Here is a 22328-nt window from a genome sequence, read left to right on the forward strand (position 1 = left end):
TCAAGTCAAGATTTTTTTTCTTGGGGAAAAAAGAGCTAGAATCGAATAAAGGTGTATTTATTTCAGGAAAAAACGAGCATACCATTAAGTCCCATTTTGGCATGTTGCAATTTTATGTGAATAAAGTTTTTGCCTTTTTTTAAATTCAAATTTATGAGAAAAATATTTTTGGTGTATAATTTATTTTTAGAACACAAGTTGCTTTGTTCAATTTTTAAATGTATATATAGTTAACGTTTTCAAACTATTGAACGCCATTGGCCTACAGTTCCCAGAATGCTCTGTAAGAGGCGCCAAAAGCAATCTCACCTCATCGTTCATCCGGCTGGGTAAAACACCGCCAAAAGAACCAGAGCAGCTGCATCATCATCGTAGTCGTCGTCATTCTCTCACGGTGACCGCGGCGGAGGGAGAGGAGCAAGCAAAGTTGACACGAGGAGTTCCCCTGGAGGGGTGCAGTTAAGTTTAAAACCGTCGTTTTGTCTTGTTTCGTTCTCGCTCCTGATCCGTTATTATAACCGGCGGCGCGTCGTGACTGCCTCTATATTTCTATACTTAAAGGATGATAAAAAAATATGGACCGCATTATTTTGACGTCGCCCCACGCCCGCTAAAAATCTTAAAGCCGATGGTCAGGACGTTTCTAAAGACACCTTGTCACCCTGTCCCGTGTTAAATTTAGCTGCCGGTTAACTTGCCGAGCCGAGGTTTGTCCAAAAATCTCCGCGGTTCCTCACGAGACTCAGACCGACCGAAGGTAGTCGCCTATCCCAAGAAGTGACCGACGTTGAGAAGTCTGACTTGGTTTTGAGAACGCCGGGCTCAGGTTCGAAGCAGATTCTACTTTTGCTCCCTTGAGAGATCCAAATTAGGTGATAACGAGAGTTTTTACAGATCGGCGTCAACTACATTCTGATAGATGGACATTGTTCCAGGATTCTTTTAACTGGCCCGAAAGGTCTTCTGCCCACTTGCATGTTTAATGCCTTTTTATACAAAGTAGGACTTGGAACTGAGAAAATAATTTATGAATATATATTTAAATTATCAAAGGAAATGCTGGAGGCGCTTAACTGGGGGGTGCACCGATTTCTGACGGGGCGATAGCACCCCCCCCCCCCCCTAACCCTAGTGTTGCGCCATCTCTGTTGGTGATGATGTTGGAGGTGAAGTAGTGGGCTAGGTGCACCTCACATAGCCAGGATGAGCCAAGGCCCCAACCTGGTGCTGGAGTGGCTCTCCCGGCTCCACATGGTCCAGTACGTGGAGGCCTTCCTGGATAATGGCTATGATGACCTGGAGGTCTGCAAGCAGATCGGCGGACCGGACCTTGATGCCATTGGGGTCCGCTTGGAGTACCACCGCCACCGGCTCCTGGATGCCGTGCGGCAGCTGAGGGACTCCGATGGCAGGAAAGCACCGGGTTACTACTTCACCCTGGAACCCCGCCAGGAGATGCAGAACCAGGAAAGGATCAAGAACTTGGGCGGGACAGAGAACCGAGTCGGCGGGACCCACCGCCCATCTTGTCCCGGAAAGCACGACCCGAGATTGACGGATTGTAACGACTTTGTCACCTACCCTAAACTTAAACTCAAGGTCCTCATACGGGATAAACTGGCCAAAGATGGGATCGACCTCAGAGAAGCGCCATACAGCCGTAAGGTAAGATCACTTGTGTCAAAATGTTGAAGGTTTTTTTTATGTGATATCAAATTTTTGAGATTTTTTTTTTTTGGAAAAACAAGAATCAAGTTGTAGTTTTTAAGAATCAAATTATATTTTTTGAAAATCAGGTCATATTGTTGCACCAAGAGTTGTTCCCCCTCCACCTAAAAAGTCAAATTTTGGCGGGAAGTTGTAAAAATAAATAAATAAAAAGTTACAGTCTTAAAACAATACTTTTTGTGTGAATAGTGAGGTTTATTTTAGGGATGGGCGAGTATCTGATTCGGGCTGATAGCAGGTTTATTTTTAGGCATTGGCTTCGTGTGGAGGCTGTGGATACCGGCCATCGATACTTAAGGCAAAGAAAGTGATTTATTCAATAGCAGCATTGAATAAATCCTCCCCTTGGCACTAGTTGGCGCGACATTGTGGCAGCTTTATCAATAATACGTTTGTTAGCAGGCAAATGTACTTTACTTTAGAATTATGAATCTTTCTGTCTGGCTATCGAGCTATGTGAGGTGTTGCCGTCAGGGACAGTTCGAAAACGGCAATTGTTTCACGTCGCCTTCAATAATCAATCAAACAATCAATCAATCAATAAATCCACCCATCTATCAATCTATCTATTTATATCTGTCCATCCATCCGTCCATTTAATTATCCATTAATCTTACGTTAAAGTTGTATTTTTGTTGGGGGTGGGGGGTGCCAAAAGCATCTGCAAACACTCCAGTCCTCCTTCATTTGATGTCGCTTTCTACGACGTAATGGTCCCCAATGCTGGGGCCGCTTTGGAGCAAAACACGTCCATTGAGATGAGTTGAAACGCTTCTCGGACAAAACAGACAAAAGCAGAGACAGCTGTCAGCTGCCTGGCAGGGCTTTCCTGTCGCCAGCGCTCCATTGAAACCGGTTGGCTGTGAGAGGAACCCTGCTGGCTCGGGCTTGTCCCGCCGTCCTTTGCAACACGATGAACATTCTCAACGTTTTTTCTTTTTTTTTTTTCTTCACCCTCACGCTTTTCATGAGGCTGAGCAGGGAGGAAAGGAAGTTGAAAAAGAGAAAGCCTTTGCGTCCGCATCACAATGAGGACCAATTGCTTTGATGCTGTCCTTTGTTAATGTGCTTAAAGGTGGCGTGCGTTATCATGCATTATTTTTGCTCTTTAAAACAGTTCCCAAGTAGGGCTGGACGACGTGGCCTAAAATTCACATCATTGAAAAAAAGATTTCAATCACTTCATGGTAATGGATGGTATATATTGTGATGTAAATGTGGGGACAAAATTTTTCATAAAAGTATTTCTGAATGGTCCATATACATGAAGGCGCAACTGATTATATTAGCTCGCCAGAGTTTTGCCAACTAAATGCCGATCTAATATTTTCTCATGGAACAATAAATGCCGTTCAGTCAGGCAAAGCAGTTATTTATATCGCTCAATTCACATCTTTGTTGTTATAAGCAGTAACGGACAAAATGGAAGTTATTTTCTTCATTTGTTTTTCAATAATCGTCCAATGAATAGGTTGTCTGAATTCTTTTTTCTGCCAAATATCAGAATCGCCATCGCCCTCAACAAAATCACCATTAATTGGCCTCTAATAGACGGTATTTGCTTGTAATGGCACAAGCAACAGCTGCTACCGAACGCATTACATCCACCAAGTATGTCGAATGTAAAGCCCAGCCCCGTAATCCCTGACCCATATTTGTTACTCTTCATATTGTCCCCTGTTAGCAGGCTGGATAACTTCTGCTTTTCATTTCAGATCTTCCTCTTTTAAGTATTTCATGATCTAAAATGCAAATAATTCAGGAGAACTTCTGGAGGAGCACTTTCCTCTCAGGGAAACACTGTATTTTGTCCAGCCCTCTGTAAAAAAGGCATAAAACGGGTTAAAGGTTCAATGTTACTTGTGTGTGTGTGTGTGTGTCCGCTTTGGGAACCAAGAGGTCTGTTGGACTGGAGAGTGCGAGTGGTGGTATGCATGGTGAGCAAAGTACAAAGATATGGTCCGAATTGATAACTTTCCCACAGAACAGTAACATGGAAAAAAAAATCCAGGAAAAAAAATGACTCTGACAGGTAGTGTGAAAGGAGTCAACAGCACGTTTTTGTCGCCACAAAAACCCCAACGTAAGGACATTCAGTCTTTCTAACAGCTAACATAATTGCACAATATTTCACTCCGATTGACGAAAAGAGGCTAAAAGCTCTCGGCCATTAAACCGATGTCGCAAGTGAAAAAGTGGTCACCACATAGTGTCTCGTAACCCGTATGGGTACCTCTCCAACCGAATGGCCACAAGGGAACAATGAAATCGCAATGAGATTATTTTTCAAAATTGTTCAGCCCGAGTTCTCGTGTGGATTTTTTTTTTTCAGTGAGGAAGGGTTTTTCCGCCGCCTTCAGAAGTAAGACGATGCTAAAGTAGGTCGAAAGAAACAGTACTGTACATCAGCACATTGTTGGAGTATGATCCACGCCCCCTTTTCGTCGCCTCCCCTCCCCCCATAGGATCTCCAGGGCCCACCCCTGAAGGTCAGGTATCGTACTGGCTGCCAGAGCTCACTCGAATGGACACAAGTCATATCCGAGTCGAGGAAGACCGCACAGCCGGGGGTTGGGGCTGATAGCGTACCGTTTTTACAGTACGTGACGTCAGTGGGGCCATAAAAAGGTCAAGCGTGACTGGCGGGGGATCATGTCATGGCACATTTACGCGACAAAAATGGAAAAGTGGCTTTGGTGTAATCCTTTTGGCCTTTCATTGACCCCCCCAACTCAACTGCGGGTTCAACAAATGAGCTTTCGGGGTTCATTTTAAATGTATTTATTTTGCTATTCACGTACATACGTACGGTCAAAAAGTTGTTTGAGAATTGTAGTTGACTGTATTACACAATACTAAAATGATACAATAAAACAACTGTAAAAACTAAAATGAAAACCTTACAAAGTTGCGCAAAAAAACCTAATTAAAACAAACTGTAAACTAAATTCAAAACGTAATAAAACGCGACTACAATGGTTAACCCCCAAACAATTACAACACCGTTAAACATCCAAATTTCTGGATTTTTCAACAACTGAAATAAGTCGGCAAACAAAACGGTTGCTTTTGCTGCAGCTAAATATATCCCGAACTAACCCTTAGTCATGCTCGTAAAATATTGAGCGTCGCAATGAAGGGAGCAGTTCAAGCGAAGATCTGCCTTTTTCCCTCCATTTAACAACATGCATCATTGAAATCAATCACGAGCTTAACGATGGTTTATCTATTAGTAATCGTTCAGTGTGCTGTCATGACAATTTACAGCATCGATCCGATTTGGTGCGGCTTCCAATGTTCAACCATTTGTGTTTTCGGGATCACGAGGGGCTCAGCGTTTAGCATTAGCGGGCCATGTTCTTTTCAAGACCTTGTTTACATCTTCCTTATGTTTGGTCTCTACAATTTCTCCTCTTTGTCAATGTAACGACAACTCATGGTGTCTTTGTTACAGTTTCATGGAAAATATTATTAATTAATTAACTAATTAATTAATTATTTTGGGGGATTTTTAAAATATGTCAATGTGACCCACTGGATGTTTAATCACAAACTAAATAACAGAAACACAAAGTGAACACATATAATTGAAAAAAAAAACGTGTAAGACAGTCATTTTGACTATATAATTTTTGGTATGGGTAGAATGGCGTCGTGAGTCCCCACACAACACATTAGGGACAGGAAGTGTAACGTCTACAGTACAGCTCAGCTTCTGGTTACCAGACTGTCATACGCTACATACAAATAAAGTATGACCCCAACGATCTACGACAGCTTTGCTTCCCTCTATTTTGCAGAGTCAGAAACGGGGTGTTAGACGTCTCTTTTTTAAATTTTTTTTATATCCACTCTAGTCTAGTATCACATCAGCCAACTGAATATTTGCCATTTGCGTAGAGGTCTTTGTAATTAAAGGGATTTTTTCCATGCTTGGTTTCAAATCTAGATGTGTGCTTCTAAGTGCGATTTTCCGCCGTTATGCTACGATGAAGATTAAAATGTGAAAAGGTCTCTAAAACACTGTACACAGGCATTGTCAAAGTGTGATACAGTCATCGCCGGTGTTATACGCAATCACAAAAGAGTTCCCCTCTTGAAAATATATATATTTTTTTCCCAATTGAGGTGTCCTGCTCGTAGGTTGTATTTTTGGTGAGAGAAGTTATAAAGGCGTCTACCTCTCGGGAGCAACACACCTGATTCAAATAATCAGGGTCCTTCTAATGCTGCTTCAGAGCTGGTTGATGAGCCATCATCTGAATCAGGTGTGTTGCAGCCGGGAGAGCTGGAAAACAGGCAGGATGGCAGCCCCTGAGGACTCTACTATTTGTTTGGACAAATACAGTCAAATTTGCTGTAAGCCTTTTCTGACTTCCGGGTTGAGTGAACGCTGGCGCGTTTTGGCTGCCGCTGCTCAACCCGTATTGTTTTGTGTTTTTTGTTAATGTAAAGTGTCCTTGGGTGTCTTGAAAGGCGCTTATAAATAAAATGTATTATTATATTATCTCGGTTTCTTTTTTATTTGACTTTTTTTACATCACAAGAAAGCTGGCATTCAATCAGGGATGGTTCGACTTTTTATATCCTTGGAGCCCTATTACTAATTCTTAGAATGTATGAACACATCACATGAGTTGAGTAGTGATCGCAGAAATGGTGTGTGTGTGTGTGTGTGTGCGCGCGCGCGCGCTGCAGGCAGACTGCAGCTATTTGTGTCCCAAGTGATGATCCTCTGATGTTTTTTTGTTAATGTGCCACACAGTGTTGTTAAAATGTATCAGCCGTCTCGTCGCAGTCACTGCATTATGACTGGAACTTGAGCTTTTTCTCAATTTGGAGTCGCCGTCGCACAGCTTAGTGTTGAAAGTCAAGCGGAATTAACGTTCTTAACTGGCATAGAAGTTAGCTGGCATACAAGTCACCCTCTGTTGCATATTAGGTTTGTGATATTTTTAATTTTCAGTTGTTTAAGTTTGACCTAGAAATGCTTGTGTAATATTTTTTCAAAAAATATTTGCGCATTCGTAGTGTATGATTTTTTAAAAAAATATTTCAGCCATATTTTGGTCTAAAATTGTGTATTTGTATGTCTTTATCTTTTGTCTTGTTTTTTAAAAATATTTCCTCTCAATTTGTGCGTTTTTAACATTTTTGCCTTTGCACACATTTTTGTAACCTTTTGAGCCTCTTTGCTTTGGTGCCAGTCTATCTAATGTTTTGACTCGTCCCCTCGATGTTTCATTATTTTAGCAATATCATGGTAATACTGAAGATATGTTTGCGCACTAAAATTTCCATGGCATTTCATCACCATCATTCATATGGTGGCTAACGTTAAAATCGGCTGCACTGGCGTCAGTAAGAAAGACGTTCTTCGAGTTCATTTTATTTTCCAGATTGATTTATCCAAAGAGAGACACATTTTATTACATCGGCATTGAAGTCAAAAGACACCCATGTGGTTTGAGAGATGTATTTTTTGACTTGGACGTAAATGTTCCATCTGGATTTTTTATCTTATTGACTTCCCCCACTGTGTGTTTTCTTTTCTGTAGCCCTTGTATTCCGCATTGGATTAGTTACTTTACTTTAAGGCCCCACTGAAGGCCCAGGTCCCGAAAGCCGCACCCGCCACTGGAGCTCAGTATCCCATTGAGATGGGCAATGATAGTTGAAGCAATGAAATCACCTCACGTGCACACTGAACATCTACACCTTGATATGAAAGCGTGATCTGCATCGGTCCTGTTCTTCCTTCTCCGCCGTTTCTGCGAAATGAAGCCCAGAGGACGTTTCAAGTGTTGTTTTCGGCTTCACCGACCATGTCAATTCTCAAATGTACACTCCACACCTTATTTGGGAGCAATCGTGTGTCGAAGCATTTACTGTACCTTGAAGCTGCTAATTAGGAAATATTTATGAACAACTGACTGGCTGGCTAGAAAGAAGTGAAACGAGACACCTCGTGGGCGTGCACTATTTAATGTATTGTGAAGGGCTCCAGTTTGCATCTGTTGCTAGTGCTTCCACTCTGTATTGTGAAGGGCTCCAGTTTGCATCTGTTGCTAGTGCTTCCACTCTGTACTGGAGCGGAAATACACATACTTGTGTAAACGTTGACGTATAAAAGTAGAAATACTGATTTAACACCTTTCCTTACACTTGTGGACAAAATTGTTGGCGATTGGGACATGTCTAACCAAGGTATGCCCTCTTATTAGCATCACAGGGTGCTAATCGTTGCCTAGGTTAGCATTAGCCTGAAAAGAAAAAAGTATCAGTTTGAAATGTGTAAACTAATCATTAAAAAATATGACTATGAATGATATACAACGGAAAGAAAGTTCTCAGAAAAGCACAGAAAATAATTCCCCTCCTTTATGAACTTAGCGCTCATGCTGTGAAGAGAAAACATTCACTGGACAGATGTTCAAAACAGTTTCCCATAGCCTTGCTAATGTGAAGTGCCTCACAAAAAATGCTGAATTAGATAATGATAGGAACTGAATAACCACAACGTGTCTATGTGTGGGTTTTTTTTTCCTTCAGATTAGTTAGAGAATTTTTCAAGACGCGCCATTGCTTGGCCAAGATACAGTATTTATCATCAGTTGCGAGCGGCTTCTCATCGTATCGAAATATCACGGCAGCTTTAATAATGTATCTTGCTTCAACTGCATTAAATCAGGCATGTACTGTATGCTCTTAACAATACATAATGGAATGAATTAATTTTAAAGCAGGTGTTAGCTCGCAATCCAACAATATATCATCACAAACTTCACTTGCTTCTCATTGGTGCTTTGGAAAATCACACCCAAAAATTTATGTGCATCGATTTCCCTCATAAGTGGAGCAAATTGCTTCTGTGGTTAATCGTCCTTTGGGAATCCTGAGCTTCGGTGTGCACATAGATTGAAAATCTCCACTGCCATCTGTTTGATGAATCAGAATAGGATGTCCTCTGTTTACAATGGAGTGTCGTTCATAGGGTGACTACCTCACCCATGTACAGGTAACTCACACTTTGGTGTTACTCTGATTTATATTGGGTGTAATTCCACTGTCGACCACTAGAGGATAGTTTGTAAATTTGATTGAACAAAGAAATGGAGTACTGTATTTCAACACAGACTGGTTTTTGTTGGAAATTGTTGAATGGCATCCACTCACTGTAATCCTGCTTTTTGTATCTACAGAAAGTGTAGTTTCGTTTTATAATATACATCTTTGGGCATGGTTATTGATATATACTGTGAGGTGATAAATTAAGTTTGTTGGTTTGGAAAATCGGGATTTAATTACCGTAAATACTTTGAGGGGTCGATACACTGTTTGACTGTACGTTATTTTTGTTATCCGTTGCGCTTGCTCTCTCTGTGTATGATGTGTTTAAATGTTTTTGTATTATTTTAAAAGTGTGTTTTGAAGACCTTAAAAAAATCAAGTGCTGTAAATGCGATAAAAACATGCTTAGAGGATATTGAAATAGGGTATTTCTAGAACGCGAATTTCACTTGGCGCACATGTTGGAGCCTAGTTTGAGAAGTACTGTATTAGACAGATGGGTGACTCTAAATTTTGATCACCATGTCTGCTGATATGTAGAGGTACAACCGAGCAAGTGAGGAGCGTCAAAGAGCGACTGCGAGAGGTCGTAAGGCAAAAAGCCTAACCAGAGCCTCATGCAATAGTTATGATATCAGCGAATGCTTGGCTTCGCTGCGGTTAACATCCATTAATGGCCTCCGTCGCGGTAACGTTGATCGACGGCGCACACCAGGAAGCACACCATAGATGGAATAACCGAGAGGGTAATCTGTTTGGATGCTGGAAGTGGCTTGCTCTGCTGGGACCTTCGAGGTTGTCAGGAAACGCATGTTCCCACTAACCAGTACCTCTCGTCTTGGTTTGTTGTGGCACATGAGCGCAGTGTTCGCGGATAAGGATCTCCCAGTAGGGAATGAAATGCTGGATATGACAACCTAAAGTGGAAAAAATCTCTTTGGCTTTATTCCAAATCACCCCCATTCACTATATAATTCGTTATAGTCCACCATATTGAAAGCGTAGCAAGTTCAAGTTTGTCACATGATCATTTGTGTAGTAAGCATTTAGAATGTTCTTATTTTTTTCTGTTTTTAATTGTGGTTGGGGGGGGGGGAGCAGTAGATGGTGCTAGAACAGCTCATTCAAACCAACGAATCTTTTGAATGGAATTTTTTTGTGCCCCGATTGAAACTCCCTTCTTACAAATGGTGCCACACTGAAAAACATGGTCCGTTAAATTATCCATCCATCCATCCATCCATCCATCCATCCATCCATCCATCCATCCATCCATCCATCCATCCATCCATCCATCCATCCATCCATCCATCCATCATCTACCGCTTATCCGGGGCCGGGTCGCGGGGGCAACAGCTTTAGCAGGGAAGCCCAGACTTCCCTCTCCCGAGCTACTTCCTCCAGCTCTCCCCGGGGGATCCCGAGACGTTCCCAGGCCAGCTGGGTGACATAGTCTCTCCAGCGTGTCCTGGGTCTTCCTCGGAGTCTCCTCCCGGTGGGACATGCCCGGAACACCTCACCAGGGAGGCGCTCAGGAGGCATCCGAATCAGATGCCCGAGCCACCTCATCTGGCTCCTCTCGATGTGGAGGAGAAGCGGCTCGACTCTGAGCCCCTCTCGGATGACCGAGCTTCTCACCTTATCTCTAAGGGAGAGCCCGGACACCTTGCGGAGAAAACTCATTTCGGCCGCTTGTAACCGGGATCTCGTTCTTTCGGTCACGACCCATAGCTCGTGACCATAGATGAGGGTTGGAACGTAGATCGACCGGTAAGTTGAGAGCTTCGCCCTTTGGCTCAGCTCCTTCTTCACCACGACAGACCGATACAACGTCCGCATCACAGCAGACGCTGCACCGATCCGCCTGTCGATCTCCCGCTCCCTCCCGCCCCCACTCGTGAACAAGACCCCAAGATACTTGAACTCCTCCACTTGGGGCAAGATCTCCTCCCCGACCCGGAGGGGGCACTCCACCCTTTTCCGACTGAGGACCATGGTTTCAGATTTGGAGGTGCTGATCTTCATCCCAACCGCTTCACACTCGGCTGCGAAACGCTCCAGTGAGAGTTGGAGAGCCCTGTTTGAAGGAGCCAACAGCACCACATCATCTGCAAAAAGCAGGGATGCAATACTGAGGCCCCCAAAACGGACCCCCTCAACGCTTCGGCTGCGCCTAGAAATTCTGTCCATAAAGGTTATGAACAGAATCGGCGACAAAGGGCAGCCTTGGCGGAGTCCTACCCCCACTGGAAACGATTCCGACTTACTGCCGGCAATGCGAACCAAACTCTGACATCGGTGGTATAGTGACCGAACAGCCCGTATCAAGGGGTTCGGTACCCCATACCCACGAAGCACCCCCCACAGAACTCCCCGAGGGACACGGTCAAACGCCTTCTCCAAGTCCACAAAACACATGTAGACTGGTTGGGCGAATTCCCACATACCCTCGAGGACCCTGCTAAGGGTGTAGAGCTGGTCCACTGTTCCACGGCCGGGACGAAAACCACACTGCTCCTCCTCAATCTGAGGCTCGACTTCCTGACGGACCCTCCTCTCCAGCACCCCTGAATAGACCTTACCAGGGAGGCTGAGGAGTGTGATCCCTCTGTAGTTGGAACACACCCTCCGGTCCCCCTTTTTAAAAAGAGGGACTACCACCCCGGTCTGCCAATCCAGAGGCACTCTCCCTGTTGACCACGCGATGTTGCAGAGGCGTGTCAACCAGGACAGCCCCACAACATCCAGAGCCTTGAGGAACTCCGGGCGGATCTCATCCACCCCTGGGGCCTTGCCACCGAGGAGCTTTTTAACCACATCGGTGACTTCAACCACAGAGATAGGAGAGCCCACCTCAGGGTCCTCAGACTCTGCTTCCTCCAAGGAAGGCGTGTTGGTGGAGTTGAGGAGGTCTTCGAAGTACTCTGCCCACCGGTTCACAACGTCCTGAGTCGAAGTCAGCAGCGCCCCATCCCCACTGTACACAGTGTTAGTGGTGCACTGCTTCCCCCTCCTGAGACATCGGATGGTGGACCAGAATTTCCTCGAAGCCGTCCGGAAGTCGGCTTCCATGCCCTCACTGAACTCTTCCCACGCTCGGGTTTTTGCCTCGGCGACCACCGAAGCTGCGATCCGCTTGGCCAGTCGATACCCGTCAGCTGCCTCTGGGGTCCCACGGGCCATAAAGGCTCGATAGGACTCCTTCTTCAGCTTGACGGCATCCCTTACTGCTGGTGTCCACCAGCGAGTACGGGGGTTGCCGCCACGACAGGCATCAACCACCTTACGGCCACAACTCAGATTGGCAGCTTCAACAATAGAGGCACGGAACATGGTCCACTCGGGCTCAATGTCCCCCGCCTCTCCCGAAACATGGGAAAAGCTCTGTCGGAGGTGGGAGTTGAAACTCCTTCTGACAGGGGATTCCGCCAGACGCTCCCAACAAACCCTCACAATACGTTTGGGTCTGCCAGGACGGACCGGCATCTTCCCCCACCATCGGAGCCTACTCACCACCAGGTGGTTATCAGTTGACAGCTCCGCCCCTCTCTTCACCCGAGTGTCCAGAACATGCGGCCGCAAATCCGATGATACAACTACAAAGTCGATCATCGAACTGCGGCCTAGGGTGTCCTGGTGCCAAGTGCACATATGGACACCCTTATGCTTGAACAAGGTGTTCGTTATGGACAATCCGTGACGAGCACAGAAGTCCAATAACAAGACACCACTCGAGTTCTGATCGGGGGGGCCGTTCCTCCCAATCACGCCCCTCCAGGTCTCACTGTCATTGCCCACGTGAGCATTGAAGTCCCCCAGTAGAACAAGGGAGTCCCCAGCAGGAGTACTCTCCAGCACACCCTCCAAGGACTCCAAAAAGGGTGGGTATGCTGAGCTGCTGTTTGGTGCATATGCACAAACAACAGTCAGGACCCGTCCACCCACCCGAAGGCGGAGGGAGGCAACCCTCTCGTCTACCGGTGTGAACCCCAATGTACAGGCACTGAGCCGGGGGGCAATGAGTATGCCCACACCTGCTCTGCGCCTCTCACCGTGAGCAACTCCAGAGTGGAAGAGAGTCCAACCCCTCTCGAGAGAACTGGTACCAGAACCCAGGCTGTGTGTGAAGGCAAGTCCGACTATATCCAGTCGGAAATTCTCTGCCTCACACACCAGCTCGGGCTCCTTCCCTGCCAGAGAGGTGACATTCCATGTCCCAAGAGCTAGCTTCTGCAGCCGAGGATCGGACCGCCAGGGTCCCCGCCTTTGGCTGCCGCCCAGCTCACATTGCACCCGACCCCTTTGGCCCCTCTCCTGGGTGGTGAGCCCATGGGAAGGGGGACCCACGTTGCCTCTTCGGGCTGTGCCCGGCCGGGCCCCATGGGTGTAGGCCCGGCCACCAGGCGCTTGCCAACAAGCCCCACCTCCAGGCCTGGCTCCAGACGGGGGCCCCGGTGACCCGCGTCCGGGCAAGGGAAACTTAGATCCATTTATTGTAATCATCATTAGGGGTCTTTGAGCCGTGCTTTGTCTGGCCCCTCACCTAGAACCTGTTTGCCATGGGTGACCCTGCCAGGGGCATAAAGCCCCAGACGACTTAGCTCCTAGGATCATTGGGACACACAAACCCCTCCACCACGGTAAGGTGACGACTCACGGAGGGGTCCGTTAAATTAACTCCATTTTATTTCATCACGTGGTTGCACAAAATAAAATCATCTGGATCCGGGTACATTTTTTAAGTTGACTATAAATCTGCTGTTTTTGTTTTTCAAGCTGTGAATTGACTCGAGGCTTCCCCCCCCGCCCCCAACCGAATCCGCCCAGCACTTGTTTTCGCACCCCTTTTATGTGGCTCCATCGTCTCATAGTTCATGACGGACAGTCGCCCTTGACCTGCGCTGACGTGCCTCATGGGAGCGTCAGGGCCGAGCTGTCTTGTGGACGACACTGTTTACCAAAGCACATCCGATGGGAAAACCCCCCCCAAAAAAACCTCCTGGAATCTCCGTTTATTATCATTTGGAAATTTTTTGGGACCTAATCAAAATGATCAGACAATTGAAACCCCTCCAAAATTTATTCAATAGCGCCCCCTGGATGGCCCCTTACACCAGTTTTGCTTTGGCCTACATCAACTAATGTGTCTGGCGGAACACATCAACTAAATTTACCGATAATTTCCCCGATACGAGTTTCATCAATCAACACAAAATTTGGTGGGCATGTCTATTGTAACACGACACACCAAAAAGTGACTGTGTACCGTGCATGAACTTGAACAGGAAGTTGGACATTTTGGTTTGAAGCGGCCATTTTGGAGGAATTCCAGATGCTTTGATGAACTCCTCCTTGAAAATTTGCCCAAATGAGCCCATATTGTCAAGTCAAGTCAAGTCAACAGTATTTATAGAGCACTTTCAAACAGCCATCGCTGCATACAAAGTGCTGTACATGGAGCAATTTAACATGCACAATAAACAGTAAGACAAATCGGTAATAAAGGCGGTAGAAAGCACCAAACAGTAAAACCAAGAACAAATCTAAGTCATGCTGAGTCGAATGCCAAAGAATACAAGTGAGTTTTGAGGAGGGTTTTGAAGATGGGCAGCGAGGAGGCTTGCCGAATGTTCAGTAGGAGGTCATTCCAGAGAGAGGGACCAGCAACAGAAAAGGCTCGATCCCCTCTGAGCCTCAGTTTAGTTCTTGGTACTTCTAATAAAGTCTGGTCCACAGACCTGAGGCGCCGGGCAGGTGTGTAGGGGCGGATGAGCTCAGAGAGGTACGGTGGCGCGAGATTATTCAGAGATTTGAAAACAAATAAGAGGATCTTGAAAATAACTCTAAAATGAATGGGGAGCTAGTGAAGGGATGCCAGAGTAGGAGTTATGTGCTCCCTCTTACGAGTACCAGTCAAGTGGCGAGCAGCGGCATTCTGGACCAGCTGAAGGCGCTTAATGGAGGACTGGCTGACTCCAAAGTAAAGGGCATTGCAGTAATCGAGCCGGGATGTGACAAAAGCATGAATTACTGTCTCAAAGTGTTCATGTGAGAGGAGAGGTTTTATTTTGGCCAGCTGTCTAAGGTGAAAGAAGCTGGATTTAACAACGGCACCAATTTGCCGATCGAGTTTGAAATCACTGTCCAGTTTAAGGCCCAGGTTTGAGACTGTTGACTTAAGATAAGGAGACAGGGGGCCCAAGTCTACAGGATGGAATGTACAAGGGCCACTGGGACCAAACAATATCACCTCTGTCTTCTTTTCATTGAATCTCAAGAAATTTTGTGCCATCCAGGTTTTGATTTCTTCCAGACAGGATAGGAGTGGCCTTGATGAGAAGGCGTCTTTCTTGCTCAGTGGGACATAGATCTGGCAGTCATCTGCATAGCAGTGGAAGGGAATACCATGCTTCCTTAAGATGGAACCCAATGGGAGCAGATACAGCGAGAACAGCAGAGGCCCCAGAATTGAGCCCTGTGGAACACCACATGACAGGGGAGCAGTGCGTGACTCAGAGCAGCCAAGGCTGACACAGAAGGTTCTGTCAGCTAAATAGGACCTAAACCACTCAAGAGCACTGCCGCCAATGCCCACCAAGTGCTGCAAACGAGACAGCAGAATACTGTGATCCACTGTATCAAATGCTGCAGTTAAGTCCAATAAAACTAGACACACGTGGTCTCCAGAGTCATTTGCCAGGAGGATGTCATTAGAAACGCGTAACAGGGCTGACTCCGTGCTATGCATCGTCTTGAAACCTGGTCATTAGAAACGCGTAACAGGGCTGACTCCGTGCTATGCATCGTCTTGAAACCTGACTGGAAGACCTCCAAGATGTTATATTAATCCAAGAAAAATTTCAACTCCAGAATTTTGGAAATGAAAGGCAGTTTGGAAATGGGCCTGAAACTTGACAGCACATCTGGATCAAGACCAGGTTGGAAGAAGTTGTCTTAGATACATAGACGACACTAATCCCCAACCTTCTATGCCTATGTCATGTTAGTTTTGATGATCGTTTTGAGGATTCTCACAAAGTTTGGGAAAAAAAATAATACCCCGCACACCAGTTTCATCGATCACCACGAAATTGAGTGGACATGTTCAACAAAAAGCATGAAAAAAATCTCAAGGACCCATACATGAAGTTGAACATTTTGTTTTGATGAAGCCATTCTGGGCAAATTCCAGGGCTTGTATTTTGTCAAACTACTACTAGAGTTATTATAATGTTGGATTTTTCATTGAGATTAGTTTTTATTTCATTTTAACTTTTTTTTTAAATCAGTTTGTTTTCTTAGAGTGAATTTTTTACTTTTTATTTGTTGTATTATTTAAATGCTTTGTTTTTGATTTGTTTTTATTACTTTTAGGATTAGTTTAAAAAAATTTTAAATACAGTATATGGGGGTCATTGTGGAGTGCATGAAATGATGGCCATAGAGTAATACTGAAATAAATACATTTAGCATCGACTGCAAAAGCTCACGTATGAAATTTATTGACGAGATGACATTTATAATCATAGTTAGTATCAAGGTAAATCGTAATTTAATTACATTTTAGTTTTTCTCTTATTTTATTTTGTTTACAAACATTTTTTTTTTTAATTTTAGCTTCAGTATTTTCATTAGTGAGCTATAATAACCTTTAGTCCTACGAGGGAATCTTCTCAAATGAATCAGTTATCCTCGACAGATGGACAAGGCTAACGTGTACGTTTTTTTTTTTTTCGCCTACGCCATATAATGTGGTTGAAGCGTAGCGAGCAATGGGAACAATCTGGTCTCCCCCGTTGCAACAACCCTCCATTCAGAACCTCTTTAACGCAGGCTGGATTTCTATGCGAGTAATTTAAGTGACATTTAAAAAGCGCCGCGTCTCTCTTTGGCTTGAGCGCTGCTGCATTAAGCATGCTCCAAAGAGTCGGAACAATCCAGATGCCACGGTGCTGCCGCCGCAATAAATTACACTACTGAATCATGCCACGTTTTATTGTCCGAAGACCGGCCTCGAAATGAGAGTCGTTTAAAATCCCCCGATCAGGTTTGCAAGATTTAGAGATGGAGACAAAAGGTTCGGTCTGTGCCTCCTGTCTGCTCTATTAAGCTTTTTAAGAGTGTCCCTCACGTTCCCTTTAATCTGCTTCCCTGGCTGCTTTCCATTCGCTTTTTTTTGCTAGACAGTGAATATCTTTTTCAAATTCCAGCGCAATCCTGATCTAGGTAGCTCGTATCTTGAAAAACAACGAGTCGCTTCACTTGTATTTCAAGGCGCCACAGCATGTCTCAAGTCCAAGATTCTATCAGGTTTTATATCATTTGCTCTCCTTGACATTTTCCGCCGTCACATGATTCCGGCCAACTCTGCGGGGATCGAAGCTCAGATGACATTCCCGGCATGAGCCAGGACAGTTTGACGGTGATCGGGAATGATCCGGCCCGCGGGGTCTGCCCAGGGCGGCGAGCTATTGGCCGCTGTGTCACCAGATGGAAAAAAGTGCTCTTTCTGGCAGGAAGCGCACCCAGACTTGCCGCCAGACCTCAGTTTTAAGAAGGGGCACATAAAATGGCATGGCGGGCATTTTTTTATTATTATTACCCTACAAGATTTGTTTTGCGCCACATTTTTATGGTAATACACTTTACTGGAGAGAACATTGACCGTACGTATACATAGACCAGCCTTGGATGCTGCTGGTCACATGTTGAGATCAAAGCCGTACTGGATGTGGCAAAGCGAAGCAGTCAGTGAAGATGTCTCGTTCATTTGCTCCTTTGAGATGATCATCAAAACAGTTCTCCTGGGATTAATCCTGGACCATTCCTTTTTAGTAAATACTATGTCATTCAAATTCAAATTAACATTGCAATGTTAATTTGATATTGTTGATTGTAATACAGTTTAAGTTATTGCTTGGGATTCTTAAAAAGTACATGGGAAGAGGACCAAGAAAAAAAAGTAATGGCATATTAAATCGCAATCTTGAGGGGAAAACAAATCACTATCATATAATTTTTTTCGGAATCGTTCAGCTCTATTTGTGACACCATTTTACGAATATGCCGCTGAAAGGGGCCACTCAGCTCGTGGTGATGTGCGCAGCAGAAATACAAAAACAAGAGAGAAACCGTTTTCATTTTGAATGTCAAAAGGATTATTTTCAGTCAGCTCGTTGCAGATTAGACTGGCCAACCATCAAAAAGAATTACATAATTCTTTATATTTGGAATGTCTTTGTGATAAAAAAAACGACACTAGCATTTCTTAACACAAAATAGCTACTCTGATAACATAAATTGAAAAAAAAAAACTTTTTAGAGATCTATGCCTCAAGTGGGGGTACACAAGCATCTTAGTGGGTGGTCATGACCCCCCGTGTGGCCCGCCCATGGCGACGGGTGCACCGTAAAGTCTTTACCACCATTGACCTCCACGAAGGCATCTGCAGATCAACATAATCTGCCGCCTATCCGAGGACCGCTGTTGTTGCTCCCCGTTGTTGCCCCGTTTATGGTCCGGGGTTAAGATTAGAGGGCCAAGGTCAAAGGGCTTTAATGGAAAAGTAAATCGCAATCTTGGGCCATCCAGGTCAACACCTAATACTGTACTTACTCACACTGCATGCTTGGTTAAAGGTCCGTCAGTGTGATACCACTCTGTGTACACTGACATTTTCCCTTCTTCTTGATGCCTCGGAAATGGAGCGGTGGTCGTTCAGTTGACTGTAAGATGCTATTTGCTGCCACCTGCTGGTGCACAGCCTGCATGTCGTGTTCAGCTTCATGGATTTAAAATTCAAACGTGCACATGATTATCAGGAAGTCTAAGTAAGATATACTGTATATAGTCACCATATTAATTTTCTTGTCATTAAAATATGTTAATGGGGTGTCCGCATTTCATATATATTTATTCAATGTTATAGTGTATATACATTAGTCAGATATCATTGATACACTTATGATCCTGATTTGTTGATGATAAGATATTTTTATTTCACACATAAATGACATGCTTACAGTAAGACATGAATTCTAGTATGGCAGGGGTGGGGAACTCCGTTTCCTCAAGAGCCATATCGTGCCCTGTTTTCGATCTCTCTCTTCTTCATCACTCCTGATTCAAACCATCAGCTCATCATCAAGCTCTGTAGAAGCCTGAAACAATCATGAACAATTGAATCAGTTACATGACGTAGATTGGAATAATACATTCCTAAGGGCCTTTTGAAAATCACATGGTGTATCGCAAGACATAGATTGTATGTATTTATTTTCGAAAAGTAATTGCGTACACTTTTCCAGGAATGTATTACGACCACTCCGAAACAGCTCAGTGGTGAAATTACTTAGAAAAATGGCCCAGGTGACTGGTAATGGAATGTAAAAGTACCCTGAGGAGGTTAGATCACCAGTGCAGCACGGTCATGTTTTTTTAGGTGGGGGGCCGTGTCTTTTTGGCATCCTGCATCATTGAGGGTCCATCCCCCAAAAAGTGTACAAGTCGCGTAAAAGCGGCAACGTTTTTAGCTCTCTCTCAAGTAACTGACGTCCATTGAAATGCATTGGAGGGGAAAAAACATTATTTTATGGTTAGGTGGTTTTTTTTTTTAAATTAACGGCCTTAGTTACAGGTTGGCAAAAAAAATCTGCATCGGCCAGACCTTGCTTTTTATATTTATGGCTATTGTTTTTGCCTTTTTTGACCATTTTTATATTGATTTACAGAATGCGTACTCCCAGTCCTACAACACAGTCAGAAAAGATCTGACATTAGCTGAATTGAAATGAACTACCAGTATTTTTTTGCCATGTTTCGACACACACACCCACTGTCTTTCACGCAGTCTACGTAAATAGTCGTCTCACTTTAATGGCCGGTCTGAGCACTTCCTGCCTCAGTGACTGTTTCACGCGCGGGGTCAAAAATGAGAACGTTTTACGCCGACCGAGGGAGTCGTAAGTGGTCAACAGTCAGCCGCGACACATGGCTGTGCTCTCACTGCACACATGAACCCACGTCGGCCCGCGACACGGCGTGCACACGGACAGAAAGAATATAGTATACTGTGGTGAAGCAGTGGTTTATTTGCACATGTGAGTCAGGCCCGTCCGTCTCTGCGGGGCTGCAGCTGGAAAGGGAGCAGCCCCACCCAACGTTGCCTTCCCACAGCTATGTCTATCATACACACACACACACACACACGCGCGCACACTCCTCCCCTTTCAGCTCATTGTCCTTCACTCGCTGCACTCTAGCTGAAGTTTCAATGCAGAGCAGCAGGGAAGATGCAGAGCGGTTAATGAGTGGATGCCAGTTTGTGGTAAGTTTATTTTCGGCTTATTTTGTTGTCGTTGTTTTCTTCTGAATACGTTGGAATGTGGTCCAGAGGTTGAAAATGGAAAATTGTTCCGATAAAGCCCTAATTTTGTTGTAGTCAGTGAATGAATGAACCCAGGGTGTTAGGGTTAGCGTTAGAAAGTGTTAAGTTTACGAAGGGCAGAGGCATGCGATCTGCATGGCGGAAAACAAAGTCCGTACATGAAATTGGTGCATGCAAAGTACATTTAAAAGGAACTGCAAGAAGATTTCCACTTGTGGATGATGTAAAGTCCGTTGTGAAGTGGGCACTTGGAGGCGGCCTTCCTCGTGCCCTCATGTGTGATAGTTATGCCGCGGTCAGGGAGGTCCTTTTCAAAATATTTTAAAGATGATGTCAATAATAATTATTCATTAATTTTTTTCTATAATGATTCAGAGGGATTGATGCACGCTGTTGTCATATTTATGAATGAAATACGATGTCATCAACCAAACATCGGTGGAGCGCAGAGTCTGTTACACCACCTGCGCCGCAACTTAGACCTGCTTTTGTCTGGTCTAATCTCTAGTCTACTTTCTGTTCACCAAAAATGTTAGGTGCACCAGAGGGGTGTAATAGAAAATGCCCTCGCTCTGCCTGAATGTCCAAAAAGGCACAAAGTGGTCTACAAAATTCCCAAACATTTACCATGTTTACCACTAGACGAGCCCCGGCGCGAAAATGAAGATGCGCCGGTTTTTACACCGAACTCACTTGCGCATGTCGATGAAATTAGAGCCCATAATGTTACATCACAATCGGCTAGTGATGAATTTAATTGTAAACTTGAGGTTTTCCACATCTCTCCGGGAGCAAATGCTAGCTAGCTCCAGGCTAAAGTTAGCTTCGATGTGCTTACGTCAAATGAGTACTTAATGTGTATTACGTTTGTGTCAAACATGCAGGGAAGTGTCAGACATTGGTTCATAAGCTATTGAAAATATTTTTGTTTAGCTTGTTTCATGATTAAGGCTAGACAATTTTCTTCACATGGTCGTACTGTTTTGTCAAAAAATGTTTGTGAAACACGTGATGATGTGTATTTGTGATTCTCTCCATCCATTTTCATTGACTAAAATTCTCACATTATAGAAATGGCTAAAATGTGGCTAAAACTAGTAAGGTTTGATATTGTCCAAAAGACTAAAATTAAGATAGCTGCCAAAAACAACACTGCTCTGGTTTGCCGTTAAGTCACACTGCTCACAGCTTCCGGCTATCCCCATCAAAAATGTAAATGCTTCTCCTCAGCCTCCCTTTACCTCAAAGTTTTTGGAATAACTCCCCACTCGGAGAGGCCCCCCCATCAGACCCAATACCTCCCAGGCGTTATTGTGGACGGTTATTATGACATGCAAATAAGGCAACTGAGCAAAAGTTCTCGGCGCGAGTCTCGTGACAATCCTGAAAAACGGGACGCATTCATCGGCTGCCCCCCTCCCCCCCAGGCCAGAAGACGACCTTGAAAATCAAAAACATGGACACATAAACAGTCCTTTGTCACACAGCCCACATGACAAGCGCTAATAAATGTAAACACGGCTCCAGTGACCTAGATATGGCTCCGAATAAACCACGAAAATGACTGTATTTTCTTTGGCAAATGAATGGTGCGCAAGCCAAAAAAATAAGTACAGTGTGACGCATGGACCACAGAAGGCTTGAAAAGGAGCGCACGGTGTCACATTTCTCAGCACCTCGCGAACACACAAAAGATTCACGTGGCCCCTGAGGGCCAATGACTTTTCTCACTCATTCATGCAAACAGTCACAAAAGTAGCTCGAGTTAATGACTGCATTGACTTGGGATGTTGGATACCACTTTTTTTTTTCCAAACCGATACCGGTACGACTTTCCTCTCTTGAGAACACTCCGATACGATACCAAGTAACCGATACCGCTCGTACTTTCTACACGAGAACACACACACAAACAACTCACACTGACTGTAGGAACATTTCAAACATTTCTTTGAGATGTGTCAACGTTTCTCATCAGTACTGCACTAATATTAGTCATTCTATGCAGAGGATAAAGAATACATGACAGTGAGCCGCGTCAATAGCGCCGCAACACAAATGCTGTTGAGTGTCAGCATGACGCTAGTGGACTGAAAGGCTAAGCTATTGGGTTGTTTTTAACCTACACAATGTGCCATTCGC

General features: G+C 44.6%; 1 protein-coding gene across 2 annotated transcripts in view; it reads left to right on the plus strand.

Annotated features, from left to right (window-relative positions):
- The first annotated feature begins 345 nt into the window (after window positions 1-345).
- Window positions 346-22328, plus strand: part of LOC147196541 (SAM and SH3 domain-containing protein 1-like) — a 30175-nt gene continuing 8192 nt past the window's right edge. Inside the window, exon 1 of one of the 2 annotated variants that reach the window (XM_086127215.1) lies at window positions 346-1665. In XM_086127215.1, the coding sequence (XP_085983341.1) occupies window positions 1204-1665 (462 nt within the window). In that variant the 5' untranslated portion in view covers window positions 346-1203. Of the gene's footprint in view, window positions 1666-20067; window positions 20127-22328 lie in introns of those variants that run through there. The other variant, XM_086127216.1, reaches the window with a different exon arrangement.

Source organism: Hippocampus guttulatus, chromosome 13 (assembly GCF_054856545.1).
Source record: "Hippocampus guttulatus isolate MCC_2025c chromosome 13, RoL_Hgut_1.0, whole genome shotgun sequence".
NCBI lineage: Eukaryota > Metazoa > Chordata > Actinopteri > Syngnathiformes > Syngnathidae > Hippocampus > Hippocampus guttulatus.